This window comes from Apis laboriosa, unplaced genomic scaffold (genome assembly GCF_014066325.1).
Source record: "Apis laboriosa isolate Shangri-la unplaced genomic scaffold, ASM1406632v1 scaffold14551_cov152, whole genome shotgun sequence".
In the NCBI taxonomy this organism is placed as follows: domain Eukaryota; kingdom Metazoa; phylum Arthropoda; class Insecta; order Hymenoptera; family Apidae; genus Apis; species Apis laboriosa.
Genome location: NW_025221576.1, coordinates 404,718 through 427,814, shown reverse-complemented (window position 1 = coordinate 427,814; position 23,097 = coordinate 404,718). Strand labels below are relative to the sequence as shown.

At 30.4% G+C, this 23,097-nt stretch overlaps 5 protein-coding genes across 12 annotated transcripts; 2 read left to right on the top strand and 3 right to left on the bottom strand.

Annotated features, from left to right (window-relative positions):
- Positions 1-26: 26 nt before the first annotated feature.
- LOC122710320 (nuclear transcription factor Y subunit B-1) lies at positions 27-1,476 on the top strand. 2 transcript variants are annotated; one of them, XM_043928078.1, is made up of 3 exons: positions 27-195; positions 286-415; positions 683-1,476. In XM_043928078.1, exons 1-3 carry the CDS (start codon positions 181-183, stop codon positions 1,225-1,227), a joined length of 690 nt encoding a protein of 229 aa, XP_043784013.1. In that variant the 5' UTR covers positions 27-180; the 3' UTR covers positions 1,228-1,476. The 2 variants fall into 2 exon arrangements, with proteins under 2 accessions (XP_043784013.1, XP_043784014.1); XM_043928079.1 differs by having other exon boundaries at positions 72-214.
- Positions 1,477-1,506: 30 nt separating this feature from the next.
- Positions 1,507-7,253, bottom strand: LOC122710316. Of its 5 annotated transcripts, XM_043928074.1 has the most exons (6): positions 6,858-7,253; positions 6,271-6,462; positions 5,782-6,155; positions 4,359-4,889; positions 2,423-2,572; positions 1,507-2,253 (listed from the first exon to the last, which is right to left on the bottom strand). In XM_043928074.1, exons 4-6 carry the CDS (start codon positions 4,782-4,784, stop codon positions 1,750-1,752), a joined length of 1,080 nt encoding a protein of 359 aa, XP_043784009.1. In that variant the 5' UTR covers positions 4,785-4,889; positions 5,782-6,155; positions 6,271-6,462; positions 6,858-7,253; the 3' UTR covers positions 1,507-1,749. The 5 variants fall into 5 exon arrangements, with proteins under 5 accessions (XP_043784009.1, XP_043784008.1, XP_043784010.1 ...); XM_043928073.1 differs by having other exon boundaries at positions 6,271-7,253; XM_043928075.1 differs by lacking the exon at positions 6,271-6,462.
- Positions 7,254-9,098: 1,845 nt separating this feature from the next.
- On the bottom strand, positions 9,099-10,972 carry LOC122721162 (ribosome biogenesis regulatory protein homolog). 3 transcript variants are annotated; one of them, XM_043948481.1, is made up of 6 exons: positions 10,857-10,972; positions 10,259-10,420; positions 9,925-10,183; positions 9,548-9,849; positions 9,302-9,475; positions 9,099-9,230 (listed from the first exon to the last, which is right to left on the bottom strand). In XM_043948481.1, the coding sequence occupies exons 2-6, from the start codon at positions 10,411-10,413 to the stop codon at positions 9,101-9,103; spliced, it is 1,020 nt and encodes a 339-aa protein (XP_043804416.1). In that variant the 5' UTR covers positions 10,414-10,420; positions 10,857-10,972; the 3' UTR covers positions 9,099-9,100. The 3 variants fall into 3 exon arrangements, with proteins under 3 accessions (XP_043804416.1, XP_043804414.1, XP_043804415.1); XM_043948479.1 differs by having other exon boundaries at positions 10,778-10,919; XM_043948480.1 differs by lacking the exon at positions 10,857-10,972 and adding an exon at positions 10,647-10,721.
- Positions 10,730-12,543, top strand: LOC122721164 (DNA-directed RNA polymerase III subunit RPC8). The gene is made up of 5 exons (XM_043948482.1): positions 10,730-10,988; positions 11,071-11,254; positions 11,328-11,468; positions 11,539-11,660; positions 11,772-12,543. Exons 1-5 carry the CDS (start codon positions 10,878-10,880, stop codon positions 11,823-11,825), a joined length of 612 nt encoding a protein of 203 aa, XP_043804417.1. The 5' UTR covers positions 10,730-10,877; the 3' UTR covers positions 11,826-12,543.
- An 82-nt stretch (positions 12,544-12,625) lies between these two features.
- LOC122721157 (F-box/LRR-repeat protein 16) lies at positions 12,626-23,077 on the bottom strand. The gene is made up of 7 exons (XM_043948472.1): positions 21,731-23,077; positions 18,111-18,469; positions 16,704-16,997; positions 15,789-16,080; positions 14,912-15,107; positions 13,889-14,037; positions 12,626-13,667 (listed from the first exon to the last, which is right to left on the bottom strand). The coding sequence occupies exons 1-7, from the start codon at positions 21,825-21,827 to the stop codon at positions 13,519-13,521; spliced, it is 1,536 nt and encodes a 511-aa protein (XP_043804407.1). The 5' UTR covers positions 21,828-23,077; the 3' UTR covers positions 12,626-13,518.
- Positions 23,078-23,097: the final 20 nt, after the last annotated feature.

Here is a 23,097-nt window from a genome sequence, read left to right as displayed (position 1 = left end):
ATAATAGATAGAAACTATAGGTTTTATTAAAAAAAGAAAGGAAACATTGTAAATCATATGACTAGTATAAAAATTTAAAAAAAACTGATTATTAGTATTTAGGTTACAAATTTAATATTTTCGTTTAGTGCGAGGGCACCAGTTGTACTAAGAAAATCTCGCTAAAAGCGTGTGTTATCGATGTCTATTGATAAGGTTGTTTATGCCAAAAAATGTAATAAAATATTGTGAAAACAAAGCTATAAACAGGTTAAGGAAATTAAAATTTTTATACTGTGTGTTTAGTGTATCAAACTGGAGATGGAAAATAGTGGTGAAAGTGGTGATGATGGAGGACCTTTAGGCCCGACTGCGTTTCTTGGAGGAGGTGGTGTTTCTGCATCGTATATCAGTGTACAATCTGACGATATGGAAGGTAGGTTAATAATATTTTGAAAAATTTTTAAAACAAATTAAAAATTGTATTTATATTTAATATTATGAAATCAAATTTGTAATAAATCGTTTTTATATAGAAAAAAAAATATATATATTTTATTATTTGTAATTTCAATATATTTCTATTCTAAGATTTGAAGTATTATAAGATTTTATAATATATCGATCAATATAAAATAAATATTCATCTCATATTGATACGAAATTATGTAAAATTTATAGTATATATATATATATTTTTTAGATGATCCTGAAAATACAGATGATTCAAATCATGGGGCAAGTGATCCTTTGCAAGGAGCTGGAAGTGGCAATGTTGGAGGGCCTCTTCGTGAACAAGATCGATTCCTTCCAATAGCAAATGTAGCAAAAATTATGAAAAGAGCAATACCAGAAGCAGGAAAAATAGCAAAAGATGCACGCGAATGTGTTCAAGAATGTGTATCCGAATTTATATCTTTTATCACATCAGAAGCAAGTGATCGATGTCATATGGAAAAACGAAAAACTATTAATGGTGAAGATATTCTATTTGCTATGACAACTCTTGGTTTTGACAATTATGTAGAACCACTAAAAGTATATCTACAAAAATATAGAGAAGCAACAAAAGGAGACAATCCAGGTAATGTTCCAACAACAGGCAATGGAAAAACTGAACCACAAGGAACTATATATGAAGATCAGTTATTTGCTATTGCTGCAACTGCATCTAGTGCTACCACTTCTGATACACCTGTTATATATAGTTACACGTCCACTGATCAAATGCAATTTCAACTTTCTTGATCACTGTATATTAAAATGATATTAATATAAATTATTTAACTTAAAATGCAATTTACAATGCAACTATGTCAACTATACATATATCTTATTCATGTAAGATTGCATTTTGTAAGACTGTAAAATCAGTTTAATGATAAACTGATAATTATAAGAATAGAACAACATAAATGTTCTTAAATATTTTGAAAAGAAAGTGACTTAACTTTAAGCAATCCTTGTAAAAAAAATAAAAATATGGGAGGAAATAAAGCAGGAAGCAATCCAAAAGCTCATTGATAATTATTTTTTTTTTTTATACTTTTTCAAACACAGTAGGGGTAGAAAAACATAGCCGATTATTTCTTTAACTATTACTTTTAAGCGCTAGAATTCGCATTTAAACTAGAATTAGGCTGTGATGGTTTTCTTCTTTTTGTTTGCGAAAACGGTTCAGGTCAAATGGAAATAAAATATTCTATATTGGACAAGAACCGGCAGTTAATCGGCGTATAGATTCTCGTAGAAAATGTTCGAAACACGTTTTCACTCTGGTAATTGGGCAGGAGAGAGCAAGAGCTCATGTGCTTTTGTTGATGATGATGCAGCGCCACTTGAAGACATGGCCGATTGTTGTTGTTGCTGTCGTTGACGAGTTGGTGATAAAAGTGAAGCGGTAGGTAATGTTCCAGCAGGTCGAGCTTCTGTTTTCCTCACTTTTTCTTTTTTATCAGAAGCAACATGACAAAATCGCCAGCGGCATTGACCGCAACGACATAAACAGAGGCAGAGCAGCACCCGAAATAGACAACACAGTAAACCGGCGCACAGTAGTGAAGGACCCACCAGCCTCAATTCTGGACTGAGGAATCCTTTCTCTCCAGTGCCGACAAACGATATAACTAATCCGAGCGCTGTAGTTCCTAGCCCCGCATAAAGTACAGTATTCACTGCCGCGCTAACTTCACCTCTACGACGGTTTGCATTACTGCTTCCATCTTCTTCGTCATCTTCTCCACTGCTTCCATAGCAATAGCTTGCATCTCTTATCTAAAAACGATGGATATTATTGAATTTCGTATTTTATATTTACAGCACATTTTAACATAATATTAAATAAAATTATTTAATAAATATTCATAAATCAATTATTTTCTATAATATTATAAATTAAAAATTTTGATCTTAAATTGCATTATAAAAACAGATACTTATTTACTCTGTTTCTCTTCATCCATCGTCGATGAGCCTCGCATTGCTTTGTCTTGTAGCCATCCCCACGACATGCGTGAGGCGACATAGGAGATAAAGGAAGGGGAGAAGGTCTGCTGCAACCTTGCCATGCTGCTTTGCCAGGTCCTCCACCACACTGAAATTATTTTCTGTTCAGGTATTATCTTTATAAAATTTTCTAATAACTACAATTAAAAATCATTCAATGCTTCAGTATCTATTGTATTTTGATATAATAAAATTGTCAACAATCTAATATATTAAATACTTTTTAACATTTTTCTTAATCTATAATTATAAATATTTATACTATTGTATAAAATATAAATAAATATAAAACTTGAAATCAATAATATTATTATTATGTTCTTTACATCTTTCTCTATCATTTCAAGCATGTTCATTGAAATAAACATCTATCATTTGTTACTATTATTAGAAAAATTTAATTAATGATTTTTGTCCTCGTTACTCAGCACATAAGATAAAAAACATGCATGCATTTACTAAATAGAACATAGAAAAATTTGCATAAATGGAACCAATTGAGATGTGTATAAATATTTTATACGTACATGTATCGTAGAACTTGTCTACACAAGTACACTGTAATCATTGCATTCTAATTGACAACAAAGAATTGATTAAACATAATTAGTAGCAGTTATTAATCTTTAAGTATATAGTATAGTGCATATTGTAAGAATTACAATTTTTTGCACTTATATTATATATTTTAAAATTATTATTATGTATTTTTGAGAAACTTCTTTAAAATATTTCTATAAGATGAATATCAAATAATTATTTAGTAGTTTTATTTTATTGAAGTACGTGTTAATATCTTAAATTAGAATAACAAAATATTAAAATATTTTAAATTTTAAATTTATTTTCAAACTCTTTCTCTCTTTTCTCTGAATTCATATCATCAGCAATTATATTTTTTTAAGTATAAACAAAAATTAGTGCACAATAATATAAGGAATTTATTAGTTCTATGATAAGAGAAAGTAATAAAGGGACAAACATCACTACACAATATAATTTTTTTTCAAGAGCTATAGAAGGTTAATGCACATATAATTAGCTAGAGAAGCGACAGTTACCCTCTGATGCCAATAGTTACTGTTGATGATATTAAAATGATTTTAATACTTACCCCATAAACATATGATCGTGGGGGATATCGTGGAAGCGGCGGAATAAGTCTGGTGGCCAAGTTGGAGGGTAAATCTCTAAAGTTCACCACCTTACCCCCCCGTAACCGTTGCTTCTCCCTTCTAATCAATAAAGCAGCCTGCATTCCGCTCATTCATTTGCCTGTTTCATTGATCCTTAAGATCTCGACCGTCCTGCTCCTTCCCCTCCTTCTCTTTCTCCTTTCCACTTTTTACACAGTAAAATTTTAACTTTTTCCCTTATTTTTTGTTTGCCCAATCAAAAATCAAAAAAATCACACAAGTTTCTTCTCAAAGGTCTCCCAATTGTGATTGATACCAGACACTACAACTTACTCCTAACATTGCACTGTCTGCCTCCAACATTAGGTGATGTTTGTATCCGCTGATAGGAACCAGGAGGGACATGTTAATTACTAAAAATTACAATTTAGTTTGGATAAGCAGCTGACGAACCTGGAGCCGCTTGAGGATGAGTTATCGCGGGTTTATACGCCACCAGACAGCCGATCGATGGTGTATTCCTAATAAGTAAAGGTGTGCCAGCAAGAAGAAGGTGCAAAGTGCAACGAGGATTATTGAAATACTTGAATAAGGAAATTGCATATAAGTATGTGATAGGGTTACCTAGCAAGAGCAACTAGTGTGATAGAGAAAGAAGAGAAATAGAGCTAAAAGATAAAAATAATAAAACGACCTTAGAGCAATTTATAAAAAATTACTGTTAAACAATCTACCCACCTGTAGCTCTGAAGAAGATGGTGAAACTCGGAGATCGAGGATCGATGTTGGTGGAAAAGGAAAATTAGATTTAGTGGCACAAGTAACTGAACTAGGTGACTCAAGGGATAGTGGTGGTGGCGATATTGGAAACTGGATTGGAGAAACAGGTGCAACTTGCTGACACTTCTCGACATGACGCCGTCGATCGATGCTCGGATGAAATGTAGATGACGGTGGTTGTGGCTGTGGTGTGGAAGATGGTGGAACAACGTGCGGACGAGCAAACTTGCTGGGGTGATGGTGTTGGTGGTGGTAGTGGTGCTGAGAAGCTGGAATTGTCTTCAACCGTGATGGAATTGTACTCTCAGCGACGCGTCTGTTTAACTGCAATCGTTTCTGCTTCCTCCTATTCGCTATACTGGCGCCACCCGCAGCTGCGTACATCGCTTCGCGCCCTGATTATACTCTTCCCGGTTTAACGCCTTCGGGCCAGGCGTTCTTTCTGTTACGAGCTTAGATTCCTTTGCATCGTCTTCCTGTTTTTTTTGTCTGTAAAGGCAAGAAACATGACGGATATCCGCCCACTATTGGCGGCCGTCATTCTAATTCTACTAATATTCTAAGTATTCTAGCATAAAGCACATAAAAAGCGTTTTATTTACAGCGATATTTACGTATTATACGGAAAATTTATTTAAATACTTTTGCTTATTGAAAACAAATAGTAATAAATGATATATTTGTTAAATATCTTTTAACTTTGGAATTTACAATTAGCTACTAATAAACTAATAAATATTAACATTAATTTTTATATAGTTATTATGAAATGAGATAGATTTGTAGTTAAAAAAATTAGAATGATATAATATATCTATATAAATTTGAAATATTTAATACGATATAATATTGTATTATTTTTCTACAAAAAAAAAAAAATACGTAATATATTATAAAAATATAAAGAAATATAATTTTATTGTTATTTAATATATAAAATATATGTAAAATAGTAGTAAATTATAACATGCATCATATATATATAAGCGAATCATTTATAAAGATAAAACAAAATAAAATATATCGCGATTTATTTTTATTTAAAAACTTAAATAAAATTAAATGAAATTTCACTTTTATTTAAAAAAAGAAAAATGATCATGGATTCAATAAATATGAAAATATGATGTTGAATATGATGTTGATTGAAATATGTACAAAAATTAAAAATTCTTAAAAAAAGATTAAACTACTTTTAAAATTACAAAAAAAATATATATATTATCTTAATAAAATAAATAATATCTTAAATAAAACAAAAATTATTTTATATAAAAGAATAAATTACGAATATTTTATAACAAAAATTATAATTGATCACATTAATTTAGTTAAAATACTTTTTATATACATTTTTACTTAAATAATTTTTTATTTTTACCTTTCAATTGTCAAAATTTTTAAAGTGAACGAGTAGACTTCTGCATTGAACCTTTCCGTTTTGACCTGTCAATGGGTCAAGTAGTTCCGACACAAATGTAACAAATCGAAAAACCCTCTTCTTTCTCATTGTTTCTTATCGTGACACGTTCTAGTTATCCCTTCTTTTATCCTACTCAGATATTTCCCTTTTTTTTGTCTTTTTTTAAACCTCTTTCCTTTTTCATCTTATTCGATTTTTTATCTTCCTTTTTAATTATTCTCCTTGTTAACCATTTTTATTATAAATACGTAATGCTTATATAAATGCATATATGGAAAACATAAACAAATCGGATATACGCCACATTGCGATATTCAATAAAACAATATTAACTGCAATGGATAATATCACATGCTAAACATTGATTCGATATCAAACAGGATTGTAAATTAGAAAAAAAAAGAATAATGAATTCTTGCAAAGAAGCAAGCAGGTAAATGTAATTACCGCTATAATCATGTAGATATATCGGTAGTAAGAAACGAATGTATATAAGTGCATGCAATAATATGTGCGTGCACGAAGCAAGTGAAAAAGGGTACATAAAGCCAATATGAAGTTCCAGAAAAAATGTTGAACGATTGAGAGCACCCAAGATGACCACGAACTTGACGATAAATCGTCCTACTTGAGTACTTCCTAAAAAGAAAGAACACATGAAGCGCGTAAAAAAATAAAAGGCTGGCTGGTGGCCGACGGGCACATCACATTTATTATTTTTCTTTTTTTCTTTCATTTTTTAGAAAATTCACGATAGGAAAACGCGTATTAACAAAGAACGGTTTGTACAATAAAATGACGACGATGAAAACGACGACGACGACGATGGAACAATAAAGGCTACATTTGTTTCTTTCTCTCCCTCTCTCTCTCTCCCTCTCAAAAACACATTATCTTTCTCTTTCTTAAAATTCTCGTTCATTTCGCATCGCTAGCAACTGCTGCAGCAACGTCGGTGACGATTCGACGGCGGCGGCAGCAACAGCAATAGCAAAGCATGAAGTCAGCCAGCAACACCAAAAGGCTGCGCGTACCAACGATTCAGGGTAACCACTGCACCGTATTTGACTTGCTCCTCTCTTCGTTTGCCTCGACTATGTGGATGACATATTCTCGTTCGTTGTGCTTTTTTTTGTTCTATTAATTTTTTGTTCACTAATTTTTTTTTCTCGTTTTATCCCTTATACAAGATACTAATTGACCACTCTATTAGAGGGACACGCACGCACACAAAAGTACGGGCACAGACACAGGGGGGAGAAGGTGGGAGGCACGCGCGATGGGATATGCGGGCTACGAATCCAGGACACGATCCCCGTGTATACACACGGTGCGTATCACTCGGTCGTTGCAATTAACGCAGCCTCCATCCTTACCCCACACTTTGTGGACGCGCCCGTTCGTCCCGAGCTACCACCAACTGAGCACCGCGACCGATCGCGCGCGATTACTTCTTTATCCTCCTGCTCAGCAATCCCCTCCTATAGCCCTTGTCGCACGCGCGTTACGTCGCTCGATTATGTATGCCTTTCGTTCAATTGCCTTTTCGAATATCTGAAGTTACTCAAGGCTAAGACTTTTATAAGATCATATGTTCCATTAGGAAATCAGTTTCAATAATTTATTTGTCTAATAAGTATGTAAATAATTATATAATATGTATATATAAGTATATATAAGTATATATATATATATATATATATATATATATATATATATATTATTTCCGATTGATCGTCTGCATGTATAAATATAATAATCGATTTTTTTATGTATTTTGAGAACCAGACAGGATTGATAATAAAATCATTACAACATTTGATTCTTAGTTTTGAATAAATAAAAAAATCAAATTAAATGACTAATTTTCTAGTAAATTCAGTAATATCAGCAAATATCTTTTTTTTTTGTTCATAGAATAAGGTTCAATTTCGAATATAATTATAATTAAATTAATGATCAAAATATTCTTTCAAATTATATTTTCAATTGAAAACCGAATAATTAAAAATTAATCTTTAAAAGATTTATCTTTTATGCATCTTTCATATACTTATATATATACATGTACATAATCATAATTTATAATAAAATTATGGATTTTAATTATTGTTCTAAATAATATTGTATATCGAAATTTAATGATATTGTATCTAAATAACATATATAAATTAAATAATATATTTCCGATCTGAAATATTACATACATATATTGTCGTACTGCTGTGCTTTCAACCATGTGCCCTTATTTCTCTTACAACGATATATTAAATTCAATGAAATTTATTATTTAATATTTTTTATACAATATTAAATAAAATGTTGAAATTATAATGAGTAAACAGAATTGCAATTTTAAATAAAATTCAGGAATCTAACGTATTTACTATTTCAACATATAGATTGCGCAAGATATCTTAATGCGTTTGTATTTCGTTTAGATAACATTGAACGTGTACACATATACAATACGTATAAAATCACATGTGGGGTGGAACCCCTTACAGATTCTAGGGCAACCCGCTTTTGCACTTACCCTCCCTTACACCCGCTACCAGGTTACCTCGCTCTCTCGACTTCTCCGAGTCGATATCCCGTACTGCTTTTGACCTTTCACCTTTCTCGCATTACCCTGATTCTGTGGCTAAGGGACAACCTGCCTTATCGACTTGTAATTATCCTTTCATTTTATTTATGATTATTTAATCAAGCTTAATTAAAATTCATTAGAATACACAATATAGACTGTATTTTATCTTTGATTAATTTTATTTTGGTACATAAAGTTTATATTTTAATTATATTTTATTTCTAGAATATATTATTATTTTATTTCATCTTAGTATCATTATATGTTTACCTTATTCTATCTTATTTTTTAAGTTTAAGAGAAAGTAGAATATTTTTCATTTTACATATATCTCATCACATATATGTTATTTCTATTACAAATATTATTATTTTAATTATTGTTAAATGATAGTTTACATTTTTAATACGTGATTTTAGTTATCTATAAATCGTATATGATTTAAATATAAAAATATAATATAAGTTCAACTTATTTACTTTGAATCAATATTGAAATTTTTCTTTCAAAACTTCGAAAATATAATTATTTAAAAAGAAATTATAAAATTTTAAACACAAAATTTTTTGTATGAATAATATTTATTTCACTATTGTATATTTATTATATATTTATCATATATTTCAGATTAACTTTGTAAATTACGATAATTAAAATTTAAACAAATAAATTTGAATATTTATTATTTTATCTTCGTTTTCTACCTCCAACTTTAAGTCTCATATTTCGTTGACCTTTACCTGCTTTTGGTTTTTTTGCTCCCTTGGCTTTTGTCCCTTTTTTATTTTTTTTATTATCTGCTTTAATTGGTTTTGTTCTAAAATTTAAATATATTTGATTACGTAGTGTTTCTTATATTAATTAATTTTATAAAGAATGAAAACATACTTTGGTACAGAAAAGTCTTCATGAAGAATTTTAGTATTACTCTTCAAAATACTATCTGCCAGATTAGTATTCCGTTTTTTTTCTTCTTGTAAATTTTTAGGAATTTCTTCAGCTTTTCTTTTCATACCTGGAACTTGTTTGGCAATCCCTTTTGCATCTTTTTCTTTTGGTAATCTAGTATCACATATTAAATATATGTAAATATATAAATTTAATTCTATAACATTTTAATGATATAATATATACCTATCTTGGAATTTTCCAAGAGATGCTGTTGATGTACGTGCAATAGTTACAGCTTGTGAAAGTTGTTGTGAATCAGAAAAATGTTCTTTAGTAGGAAGTCCTACTTTAGGAATTTTTATATTTTTTGTCTTGGCAATATTATGTAATCTCTGTAATTCATTCTTAGACTTTCTTTCTTCTTTAGCTATCTTTGCAGCTGTAAATGGATCTTCTATGGCTTTACCTTCATCATTAACTTCTACCAACCATTCTTTTTGTTCTATGGCTTTATTACGTTTATAACCAAATGTAGGTATCCATTTCTGTATCAAAATAAAATGAATATTTATTTATATATCAATAAACTTATTTTAATATAAATAAAATCAGTAATTTACCTGTAATTCTTCATCCCATTTAAGTTTAGATTTACTTTTTTTTTTAGATTTAATACCTTTTTCTTTAGCAAATTGTTGCCATTTTGTTAAAGGTTTAGGTTTTGGAATTTTACGAGATCTTGGTAATATAAATTTTTGTTTAGGTAATTTTGCTACTATTACTTCATCAATACGTTCTGTTGGAAGTTCCCAAATTTTATTAATCAATATTTGCACATTATCTCTTGTTAAACTTTTTAAATATTCTTCAGGCTGTGACCTATAAAAAATAAGCTAATTAAAAATATATATATAAATCATTCTAAAAATAAAGTATATTATAAGAAAAGGTTACTTTATTGCTTTTAAGTCCAAATTGTTGTAATCTAATGCTAAAAGAGTTCCTAAGTCTGTTTCAACTTCTATATCTTTATTTACTATTGTAGTTCGGGTATCTTTCTCTTCTGTATTATTTTCTAGAATTGAATTAACAATATCTTTGCTATCCATCCTTTCTCTATTAAAAAAAAAATCTTTTTTAAATTACGAATAATATTCTTAAATATTTATAATATAAACAAACAATTTTCGTTTTTTAATATTATAATATATATGTACTACATTTTATATATATATGTACATGTATATGTATATATATATATATATATATATATTTTTCATCTCAAATATTTATATGATAAAATATTGAGTAGAATCTAAAATATCTAGTTTTTTTTTCATACTTAAATGAAGCATCTTAAAGCACATGTATTAGAGGTTATATTGACAATAATGCAGTTTTCTTCGTTGCACATTATACTCGATACGAAAACACGCAATATATTTTTGATAAAATATATTCATATATACTTACATTCGTATATTTGCCAATATAGATATATGAGAGTGAATTAATACAATAAATATTAATTATTTTTATACTTTAAAATTACTTGTTGTTTTATAGTAGACTAATGTTTGTTCTTGCGGAATTGAAAGACACAGTTAGGATTCCACCAGTGGAATTCAAGCAAAAATTGAACGATGCTATTACAGATGAACTTAATAGAAAGTTAGCTAATAAGGTAAAATATCACAATTTATTTAAATTTTATGACATAATTTTATTAATAGAATCAAATAAAATTATTAATTTACTGATTAAAGGTTTATCTTAATGTTGGCCTTTGTATTGCTCTTCATGACATTACGAAAATTGAAGAATCATATATTTTTCCCGGCGATGGTGCATCTCATACCAAAGTAGTATTTCGTTATATTGTATTCCGTCCATTTATGGAGGAAATATTAATAGGAAAAATACGTAGTTGTAGCATTGATGGTGTCCATGGTAATATTTACATATAATATTATTATTTATACTTCAATTTATATTTTTTTTATCATTAAACTTTTGTTTACAGTAACATTAGGATTTTTTGAAGATATTGTGATTCCACCTCACAAATTGCAACATCCATCAAGATTTGATCAAATGGAACAAGCATGGGTATGGGAATATGATACAGGAGATGGTGAAAAACATGATTTATTTATGGATGCAGGTAAATTATTTTAAAAAGTTTCAATTATATAAAACAAAAATATATACATTGATATATGCATAAATTTTAGGAGAAATTATACGATTCAGAGTAGTAAGTGAAACATTTACAGAAGCCTTACCTACAGGACCAAATATATCTGGGGAGACTGAAACATCAGAAGCTAAAAATATATCTCCATATACTTTAGGAGTATGTATTTTTACTTTAGAAATATTATGAAAATATCGATCATTGATATCATCATATAAAATGATTTAATTTTGATTTAAAATTAATAATTATTTTAATTCTATATTCTAGGGTGCTATTGATGAACCAGGTCTTGGATTGCTTACATGGTGGGAAAATACTTAAGAATACAAAAATAAATTCAGATCAATAAATTTTTATTCACAGCACATTCCATCATGTTATTATATATCACTCTTATAATCCGTGATTCGAACCTCATGCAATCAGATCTCAGATAGAATTTCGACTGTGCGAATATATTTATATATTTAGTTTTGATTGGTAACAGAATCATTAATTGTATATTTGTACAGTATATACAAAGACTTTATGTGCTAAACATATTAATAACACGCAAAAAATAATTTCAGTTTGAGATTAGAAATAGAAGTCGAGGTCATGTTGAACTGTTACACAGAAATTATTTGGTAGTGCAAGTCTCAACATAAAAAATATTGCACTTATTTAATTACAATAGTGGCGAATAATTCCCTTCTGATATCTTATGTGCTGACATGGAATAGATGCATAGTATTTGTCTGACACTGATTCATTTTAAATAACCATCGAAATAGATAAACACGTAAAACACGTTTTTTTTTTTTTCTATATTGCGATATATTATTACATTTAATGAAAAAACATTTGAAAACTTAGCTAGATGTAAGCCTTAAATGTAGGAAACATTAACATTATTTGACAGCAGAATATACATAGGTAAAATATAAGTTAAAAACTTTTCTTTTCTTCTAGACAATACATATATGTGCAATGATTTTTTGTCTTTTTTCTCTTTTTTCTTTCATTCATTTATTTAGCAAATACATCGTCGAATAAATCAAAATTCGCAGAATAATGTTTTGCAAAATTAAAATATTCATTAACGCACAACCGGAATGTTTTTCTGATTTTTTTTTCTTTTCTTTTGTTGTTGATTTTTTTTTTAATGATATTTCTAAAATAGTAACTTGTTTGTTTTTTTTTTTTCTTCAAAAAGCAATGCGACTAATTTTTTTTTTTTTTTTTTTTAATAATCACGCACATTTGAACGTTGAAGCGGGTTAAACAACGCCCTAAACATAGTTGAAGTAGAATGATATACATATAATAAAAATTTATCACAGTTCTAACTGTTGAGTCTGTCGTCTCGTCGGATAATCTCTACGTTCTTTTATTTTTTTTTATCTTTTTTCTTCTTTTTAACAAGAATCTACTATAATTAAATTGTCTCTTCGTTTGTTTTTTTCTTTAGTTTCTATTATCAAGCGGGGACTTGTGTAAAAGTCTGTACAGATTATCAAGTTACCGAGAGGCGAATATGTTTTTGCATTTTTTTTTTTTTCATATCTTTTTTCAAACATTTTTAAAACGAAAAAAAACGAAAAACAAAAATAACAATAAACGAATCGAACCGTACAATTCGGTCTAAAGTTCTAAACATCGGCGAAAAAGGAGTGCGATTCATATAGGAGCTCTGGTGTATTAAAAATGTCTACATGCTATCTTAGTGTTAACATTTGCATGTTTTTAAAGGCTAGTGTTTCTTTTTTTCTTTTTTTTTTTTATACCCTTTACCGTTACAAGAGAGAACAATAATATGCGGTAGTGTTCAAGTTTGGACGTCAATTGCTTCTTTCTTATATCTGCATTCGCATCAGCTCCTCTTATACATAAATACAATCGTCGTATCCTTGTCTAAGTATTGCTTTACATAAAATTTTTTTGCCATCACATTCTATAGAAATAGAAACTTTTCTGAATTGGAACGCAAAAATATTACTAGGACTGTTGCCTGTTGTTTCTACAGTAGCATAATTTATTCGATGATTAGGCAGCGGGGCAGATGTTCACGCAAATAATCGAATAATTCCTGAGATGTTCCCGGACAATTGGTTAGCTCTAATTCGTGTAAATGTCGAAGCTGAATCAAACTGGATAATCCGCTACTTGTGAGCAATGGACAGCCTGTGGAAAATTTATATTTTTTAACATTTCATTCTATATTATTTATTTATATGTATATAAAATTCTAAATAAATTTTTTAAAAATATTTTTCTTTCTGATTCTTTTTATAGCTTAATATAAGATCATTGATTGTTCACTTTTTAAAGAAAAGGCTCATATTTTAAATTTTGATGTGCAATATAATGCACATCATATAGGGTAAGTCTTAGTTTGATCTTACCTGCCACAGAGAGTACTTGTAAGGATTTCATGCCGCACAAGTGCTGAAGTCCAAAGTCTCTAAGTAGAATGCACCATCTCAAGAACAATGCGCTCAATGATCCCATTGTGGAAATGTAGCCCACGCCTATGTCTGTGATGTGCACACATCTATATGAGGAGAAGAAAAAAGAGTTTAATAAACTATTCACTTTTGAATTTCTCCTTAAATATAGAACTTTTAAATTTTTCCATTTTTGTTTCTTTTTGACTTTTTTGATATTTTCCTATTTCAACTCAATTTCTAAATATCATACATCTTTTACAGATTTATAGCATAATTATAAAAGATATATTATTATATAAAATAAAAATAAACTCATAATATTTTTATTAAGAAATTAATTAGTATAAGATTTTTCCTTTATCCAATTATTCATAAAGTATGGTTTCGTTTTGTCAATCAATTTAAAATATATAATATATTGATATGTATATGAAAACGATGATTGAACTCAAATCGTCTGATTCCAAGTTTATCTTAAAAGTACATATATGATTGATACATATATGATTTATAAATATATATTTCAAATGAAAACAATTATTATTAATTTTTTAAAGAAAAATATGTTTTTTTAATTTTTACATTGAATCCAGTTATATTATATTAAATTAATTTTACAAATAAACTTTTTCTATAATTGCAGCATTAAATACAATATCTTATATTTGAAAGATTTAACATGCACAAACATATATTTGACGCTTATAGGAAATACTGTCTTTAAACATCTGAATGCGTTTACAATCGCTGATTCATCCTGGCATTGCATAATAGTTGATCGTAAATAGAAACGCTCGTTAACGTGTTCAGTATTTAGAACATGAATGGATCGTATGGATTCACCACGGTCTAAACACACTACGATGGTGGATCACGCTACGATTTCGTTAACACGATTTAAAAAAAGAGCAATGCAAAGAAATAAAACGATTGTTCGTTGCTCGTGGTTGGATGTCTCTTCTTATTATCAATTCTCACCTGTCTAAAGTAAGCTCCTCTAAGTGATTCAAATCACAGGCGATATACTCTAAGGCGGCATCGGTGATCCTCGAGCACCAGCTCAGATCCAATGAACGAAGCCTGGACAAGTTTTCTGCTATCAATTCGACACCGTCATCCGTTACTTTGCTGCATCCGGACAACGATAGGACAGTCAGATTGGGCAAGGAATGTACTGGAATATAAAACGAAAAAAATAAATGATTCATTTTCTTAGCTACGTCTTGTTTTCTTTTTTAGACCAATACGAAAGCTATCGTATAAATAACGACAATCGGTCGTTGTCCTCGAATTGTCTATGTTTTACTCATCTAGGAGCGTGAGTCTGAGCTGTTGGTGACAGCATGAAAGCTAAATAAAGTTTCTTAATTCTAAATTTATAATGGTTGAATGCGTGGACCACTTATCTTAATTTCACACTATCGTCATCATGAATTATTTCTACCTGGATCCTGGGAGAACGGTGTCGTAACTGTCCCGCTTTTCCGCGTCTTGAATAATCGTTCGCATATCTTTTCAAATTATATTCTACAATGAATATTATTATAACAACTATTATGATAATAAAAGTCAATATTAATAAAATAGTAGGAACAATCCGGATATTCTTGAGAATTTTTATGTGACACGTTTGAATGTCTAATTAATTTTCATCCACTTAGATGGAGGCGTGCAGCTATTCAAAATATCGAGGAGATCTTAAACAATTCTTTCTCTGAATATATATAGACCATTACTTACTTTCTAGACATTTCACGGTTTCACATAACATAATTGCTTTACAACCAAATTTCTCATCTATCTATAGATATTGAATTAATGAGTTAAGTAAAAATTAAAAAGAACGATTCCTTACCAATATTGACTATACCATGGTTAGTGAGTTCCCAGCAGGATTGCAGCCTGAGGATGCTAAGGGAGCTACTCTGGGTTGCGTGAAAATATCCAAGGGCGGCGTCGGTTACATGATAAGCTTGCAACGAGAACTCGTAGAGACTCGGCAGTAATTGAGCGACAGCACCGACGGCTTCATCAGCCACATTGATACAATCCGACAAGGAGAGCGATACTATTCTAGGTGTTAAGCAAGTCCACAAGCCGGCTTCCGTTATTTCGTTGCAACCTGCTAGTTCAAGCTCGAACAACGCCTGAAAGTATGGGAAAAAGAATTAGATATTGTATGGTAAAAATTTTGAAGGAGGTGAAATATCCATAAGAAAAATATTTTGTTAAAGTTGTTTGCAAACGCGTAATTTTAATTTTTAATAATCATAATCTATTAATACGTGATGTAAATAATATATACAAAGAATAATATTTAATTACTCGGAAACAAAATTTTAAATATAAATATTTCATTTTTCCTTTTCGACTTATTTTTGTAGAATCATTTCCTACTTGATTGATACGTTGAGTCACCCTATATAGAGAACTTACGAGAAACTAAAAATAAAAGTCGATAAAAAGTTAAAAAAAAAAAAGGTAATACGATGAAAAAAAATTTTTTTTCAAGGTCATAAAATTATGGAATGATAACTTATATCTAACGATTTATTTTTCGATCTTGAAAATTGAAGAAAATTCATTTCTAATTCTGATTGTTTTAATTGAGATCAGGTCTTTTCTTGAGGAAATCTATTCGATTGATTACTGGTTAAACATTACATAAGATAAAATCTTTTCGCTATTTTATCTCTGGAATCAAAAGATAAATGATATTTTGTAATGAAGTATATTACATATTTCTTCGAATTTAATTTATATTACGTACTTGTAAATGATCTAAGAGAGCTTCTAGTCCCCTGTCGGTCACCGCGCAACATCTCAACGACAATGAATGAATATTTCTTTGCGCTAATGGAAAGCCGTGCGTCAGTTCCGGGATATCCTCGTCCGATGCTCCGAGAAGAACCAACGAATGAAATCCTCTTCTAACTAAGGAGGCGTAGAGTCGCGTGCGTGAAGTAGAAGGCATGGCACGTACTTCACGACATCTTACTACGGGTACCAAGCCTGCCCAAAGTCGAGGCCGCGCGTAAAGAATGTCTCTCCATCTTAAGCAAACCTGTATATATTATCGTACGATTAAATTTTTGTTCTATTTTCGGAAAAGGGAGAATTTCAATAGTAAAAAATAGAAAGTGAGTTAGAAATAAAAGATATATAAAAGAATAATCTTAAAAGAATAATTATTATATATTAAATATTGAATTAATTATATATTATTATTATTATAATATAATATATTATAATTATATATTAAATTTTTCTGAATTCTTTTTTTATTTCGAATTCCTCGAAATGTATCCTAATAATCCGTATATCAATTTGATCACTTTTGAACGATCGTTCGATATAAAAAACTTTCTAATACGACTGAATTACTTTTCAAATTGTAAATCAGCAATAATTTTGCATAAATTGCAAATTTATGTGAATCCACGATTAAGATGCGAAGCCAACCGACGATTACTGCCAAACAAATATGTCGGTTGACAAAGCATCTTACAAGACTCTCTTAATCACAAATGATTTATTATCAAGAAGAATCTTACATGCTCAACAAGACAACTATTGTCTAATCCATATTGTAAATCCTATCTTAAGTACAGCGAAATACTAAGAATATCAAATGTTCCATTCCTTTCAACAAATTTTTACCGAGCAGAAGAAAATATTTTTTTTTTTTATTAATCGCATTACAAATATAGGTTAAAAATATTATAACAATTCCATTTTCATCCTATTTGTAAAAAATATCTATTAAATTTTCTTAAATCTTAGCCAAACATAGAATTCTACAATTGTACAATAATTAATATATCTTTCCGATTCAATACGATCATGATTTTCCTTTACAAAATTATCATAAGAAAAAGAAAAAATTGCATAAACTTTTATTTGAACTATAATTAGACGAACACTAAATCAAACGCTAAGCGCAAACATTATTCAATTATTCATACAATATCTTTCATGAGGATATCCTTTCAAAATATTCTGCCAAAAAAAAAAACATTTTCGCCTCTCTCTCTCTCTCTCTCTCTCTCTCTCTCTCTCTCTCTCTCTCTCTCTCTCTGGAATGGAACACGTTGACACGTTCAAAGGAAAAGAACAAACTACGATTACGGATCCGCTGTAAGTTTAAGATTAATAACGATCGTTCGATCGTTGGCACCTGAGCCAAAATCCTCCTCTCGATGGCGGAGAAGTAGAGAAAGAATTTGCTGAGGAAATGATCATCTTGCATCAGCTGATCCCACGTGGTAGGCGCGATGTATCCACCCGTCCCACCACTCGCCAGAGGCACGTTCTTCCCTCGATTCCTCGATATCCTCGCCCTGCTCGGTGTACCGATGTTGCTCAACCCCTTGTTATTCGCCGATGGCATGTTACTCATCGACGTTGGCACGCTTCTGCTCGGCTTTTCCGGGGTTGCGTTCGCATTGTTCGCGCTCTGCAAATTCGTATACGGAACTCCTCCGCTACCGCAGAACACGTGCGTAACGCGTTCCATGACGCTCGCCTTTCCCCCACCTGAAACATTCCGTCGTTTATTTTAAACGTCGTTTTCTCCATTTTTTCCCTTTCCTTTTTTTTTTTTTTTTTTTTTTTTTTATATATTTTATTCAAATTGGAATGGAGGTAAAATGAAGTTAAGTAATAATGTACGTTTTCAAATTGGATAACGAGGATTTTCTAATTAAGCTAAGTAATTCGAACAGTGTTATAACATATATACAATTTTCTTATATATATATATATATATTCTCTTCTCTTGTTAAGAGAACTTCCTTAATTGAGTTAATTCTGCGAAAAAATGCATTTAAGTGCAGTTTCTTTCTTTTTCTTTTTTTCTTGAAGATGATAATTCGTGTTATCCGTGTTAGTTTAACAGCGCTCACTAAATCATCTTGAAAAATCATAATCATGTGTATCTGTGGAACGATTTCTGAATCGCGAACGTATATTGTCGTAATTTGTTTGAAACGATGAAATATTGATTGAGCAAAATAATTGGAAAAAAAAAAAAAAAAAGAAACGATTCGAAAAATTTTTCGATGTTCAAGTCTCTCTTAAATTCATCCGAAATAATATTTATTTTTTCCCGATGGTAAACACTCGTTCAATCAAATACTTAACATGGAAATATCCACGAACACGTGAATACCCTCGATGCATATCGAATTTAAATATATCCTTTCATCGACGTTTAATAATTATCGATTTATAGAATATAAATAGAACAATTTATGCAAATTTCTTATTAAAACATCCTGTTGCTCAAATAATATTGTCTCTTAATACACAATTTGTAAATTTAATTAAATCATGGTTATATTGGGAAAAAAATTGTGGAAAAAGGAAAAATTTCCATACAATATTACATTGGCGAGCTTGTCTTTAAAAGCGTTTCTGCAAAGGTAAACTCGCTGCGAAGATGCAGCAGTTATTTTCGTTTTATTTTCGAACAGTATGTCCTATTTGGCTCTGGTTACGTCTCTATTTCCTGTCTCTATCTCTTTATCGTATGACGAACATTTTTTTTTTTTTTTTTTTTTTTTGCGAATCCATTAAATCAGATTCTACTCTCGGTTGGGGAATTATTTATTCGAAGCTAGAAATATATTTCAAAATATAACATTATTCCACGATACGTTTCTTACTTTTGTTGTTGAAGTAACAATTATTCTATTGATGTTCGATAATTGGCTCTCGAAATTGTGATTGTGAGCCGAATTCATCGTATTGTAACAATGACTTTCTAAACGCTACGACATTTCAAATTTCATCGTCTGTATTGATCAATTCTTCGAACAATCTGTTTTTAAATTTAGATACGAATAAATAAATAATATGAAAAAAATAATTTTCAACAATTTCGTTGATAATTTCTTGAAGGGAACGAAGAAAATTAATTCAACGCTACGTTTTTTTTTTTTTTTATTTAACTGCAATTTATTTTCTAGCAACATTGAAAAATCAACGTGAAAACGAGAGTAAAAATAGGTTATCTTCAGCTCTGCGTTTTGACGAACTATGATTGTCGGTCGTTCGAGGCATGAGCACGAACGATTAATCATCCCAGAGGAAAATTTTGACCAATCCTGGGCGACTTTATTAATCGTATCGAGATTAACAGGAGTCATGGTATGGTGATTGTAAGAAGTTAAAATAAATCTATCTACGTCACAGTTTTTTCTTCATCGAAACGTGATTCTTTTGTTTCTCCGATTCTCGTTCAAATACTCGAAACTCGACCTTTCATCAGATGCGACAAATTATCGATATATCGATATTTCTGATCCGTGAATCGTAATAGATTGACACAATATTACTCACGGTAATTAATAGTGGTTAAAATGAAAATAAATTCATGCTACGTTGAAAATGATTGAAATATAACAATGTTTCATTGATTGATAATCTACGATTGCAATTTTGGATTATAATTTGGAATTCTTTTTATATAACAAGCATATTTTTTTTATGATAAAATTGATTAAGAGTAATCATGATGGATTTCGGGACATTTATTTCTTATCACAAATTAATATTAATTAAATTGGCAATTAACAATTTGTATATTGCGAAATATTATTTATTTTTAATATTTTAACTCGAGTATAATTCTAAAATTTATAAAATTTACTTGTAAGAGTTTGTTTATACATAATTGTTTCACAAGAGATTTTATATTAATATTTTTATTTTTGCTTATCTTGTAATTTATAATGATTCAAGAAATTTTTTTGATAATATTGATTTGATCAAGAAGAGTGTTTAATTAATTCAACCTTTGAATAAAGTTTAAAATTATTATTAAGGTTTAAAATTATATTAAGGTTTAAAATTTATTAAGAAAATCGACAAACTCGAGCAAAGGATTAAAACCGAATTTTACACGGAATTTTTCCGGGAAAATTTTTCAAATCGAACAAAAAATTCATTACGAAGATGAAATATTACGAGTTTGGTTTCTACATTTCCATGTGCATGAGAACGAATGCTATCGATTCCATTGCAGTTCAGATTGCGTCTAAAGGTACATAATGGTTTTAAACGAGCATTTCGGATGAGAATCCGAAGGACAATACATAGAAAGCGAAGTTCGGCTGATATTGCATAGTGGAGAATTAAGAAACGCGGGTTAAAGGAGCGGCTCGAGGTTGCGGTTTAACAGAAATCAATTCTTCATCTCGATTATGTAATAACGACTTAGGCAAAATTGTGAATTATCTTTTCTTATTTCGATGGTCGTTTGAAATTTCAATATAAATAGGCAACGAGGAAGAGGAAAAACAATTGATTAACGTGTGATTTTTGTGTTAAACATTAAAATTGGATTGAAACAATTCGATAATTATAAATTATTTTTGAAGATTCCAAATTATTATCAATTAAAATTGTCAATTTTAAATTATTCATAAGTAAAGAAGATTATTTGTTCAAAGAATGAAATGAACTGCAGAGATGAGATAAGGGGAAATAATTAAAGAATTATTTATTAAGTTCTTATTGGTTTTAAAGTTTGATGAAATATTGTATTGAGAATTGAATATATAGTAATTAATATATTCTCCTTTCTTTGATTTTATTTTTCTTTATTTTTTTTTATATTTAATCTTATCTAAAATACAAAAAAATAAATAAATAATGAAAGTATATTTTAACAAATTTTAAAAATCGAAACGACTCTTTTAATTTAATTCATTTTCTTTAAATACATAAGATACGATCTTTATACTATGTTCGAGTTACAAAGAAACAAATGATATTAATTAAAAATTTACTAACCATGATGTTTAGATGCTCTCAACCCCAGACCGTTAATTCTCTTGGTTAACTCGGCGCTGGCTCTTTCGACGACCCCCTGCGCTGATATTGAAGACATTTCTCAAGAAGCGAGGATGCACTTTCTTTGCTCAGCCACAATTTGTAGTCAAGACGAATAGAGATGCGTGTGGTGGTGATTGAAGCGTTTCATATTCGACGAACAACACGCGGACAAAACTCAATCTTTCGGGTTTACACCAATTCTTTCACCACCTTTCCGCTTTTTATGCTTGTTTCGTCCACTTGCGTTCGCAAGTCACCTGTATACACGACAATTGCGAGATCTTCAAGTGCATGGGTTCGATCGGTAATCCCATGAAAGACGTTCGATCATAACTCCGAACAGTCTTCTTAAATTTATAGATTTTATCGTTTAACACGCGTGATGAGAAAAACGAACGCAACCCTTCATCGCACGCGGCGAATCGATGATGGAACGTTTTACTGGAAGGATCTATTTTAATCGACAATCCGTGTGACAATCGCGCGAATCGTTCGACGAAAAATGTATATACCAGAATAGGAAAAAGACGTGAACGTTTAGGATAAAAAAACTGAAATGGAAGAAAAAAGCGTAATGACGGAGATAATGTCGCGAGATAAGATACAATTACGTTCAACGTTCAAAAATATTCTTTGTGTAAAATGAACAAAATAATTTGCGTCGTCCGTTGGTTACGAATTGAATTTATGAATAAACTTGATCACCTCACTGTAAACTGTGCGAACAATGGAATGTCTCTTCAAGACTAGTTACTGAATCGATAAGTATTATTGGCAGAGACGTTTCTATTGACGATGATCTCGTTCGTGTCTAATATATCTTCCCAGTACTCGTTGAAAGAATAGAACGCGTCACTGTGTCTGTTCTGTTCGTGGAGAACGGTGTGCATGATGCACACGATTTTTTTTACCGCGATGCTTCTCTTTCTTTCTATCTCTGTTTATGTGTCAGTCATGACACCGAACGGAAAACAAAGTTAAAAGGTGGAGCTGCTGCAACGGGCACGGTACATGGGGGTGGTTTGTGCGAGACTGAATCGATATTAGCGCTGAACTTGTCCGGCTGCCCCCCACTCGAGCTGCACGAGACTGTGTGGTTTCCAGGCGCGAACCAACTTTTTACGCCTGACAAACGGTGAACCGATGTACTTATCGTATTGTCTGAAACTATGTAAACCATTCATCGAATGGAAACAAGCATTGCGTCAATGGTAATAATGCGTATCGTGCGAGATAAAGAAAGGATAGAGGGATACAACGAATTGTACGATTCGATACGATTTAAATTGATAGAATTATGGATGCGAGGCAAAGGAATTATATTA

Bases quoted from the DNA above. Each gene is read 5' to 3' on its own strand.
- LOC122710316 (XM_043928073.1), bottom strand. From the start codon at position 4,784: ATGTACGCAGCTGCGGGTGGCGCCAGTATAGCGAATAGGAGGAAGCAG. The intron at 2,573-4,358 runs GTGGGTAGATTG...AAATAATTTCAG, and splicing joins CATCTTCTTCAGAGCTACAG to TGTGGTGGAGGACCTGGCAA. The intron at 2,254-2,422 runs GTAAATAAGTAT...CATCGTTTTTAG, and splicing joins GATGGATGAAGAGAAACAGA to ATAAGAGATGCAAGCTATTG.
- LOC122721157 (XM_043948472.1), bottom strand. From the start codon at position 21,827: ATGTCTTCAATATCAGCGCAGGGGGTCGTCGAAAGAGCCAGCGCCGAG. The intron at 18,470-21,730 runs GTTAGTAAATTT...GGAATGTTTCAG, and splicing joins GAGAGCATCTAAACATCATG to GTGGGGGAAAGGCGAGCGTC. The intron at 15,108-15,788 runs GTAAGGAATCGT...TTTATATTCCAG, and splicing joins CCATGGTATAGTCAATATTG to TACATTCCTTGCCCAATCTG.
- LOC122721162 (XM_043948481.1), bottom strand. From the start codon at position 10,413: ATGGATAGCAAAGATATTGTTAATTCAATTCTAGAAAATAATACAGAA. The intron at 9,850-9,924 runs GTAAATTACTGA...ATTTTGATACAG, and splicing joins AATGGGATGAAGAATTACAG to AAATGGATACCTACATTTGG. The intron at 9,476-9,547 runs GTATATATTATA...ATGTGATACTAG, and splicing joins CTTGGAAAATTCCAAGATAG to ATTACCAAAAGAAAAAGATG.
- LOC122721164 (XM_043948482.1), top strand. From the start codon at position 10,878: ATGTTTGTTCTTGCGGAATTGAAAGACACAGTTAGGATTCCACCAGTG. The intron at 11,469-11,538 runs GTAAATTATTTT...CATAAATTTTAG, and splicing joins TGATTTATTTATGGATGCAG to GAGAAATTATACGATTCAGA. The intron at 11,661-11,771 runs GTATGTATTTTT...TCTATATTCTAG, and splicing joins TATCTCCATATACTTTAGGA to GGTGCTATTGATGAACCAGG.
- LOC122710320 (XM_043928078.1), top strand. The intron at 416-682 runs GTAGGTTAATAA...TATATTTTTTAG, and splicing joins ACAATCTGACGATATGGAAG to ATGATCCTGAAAATACAGAT.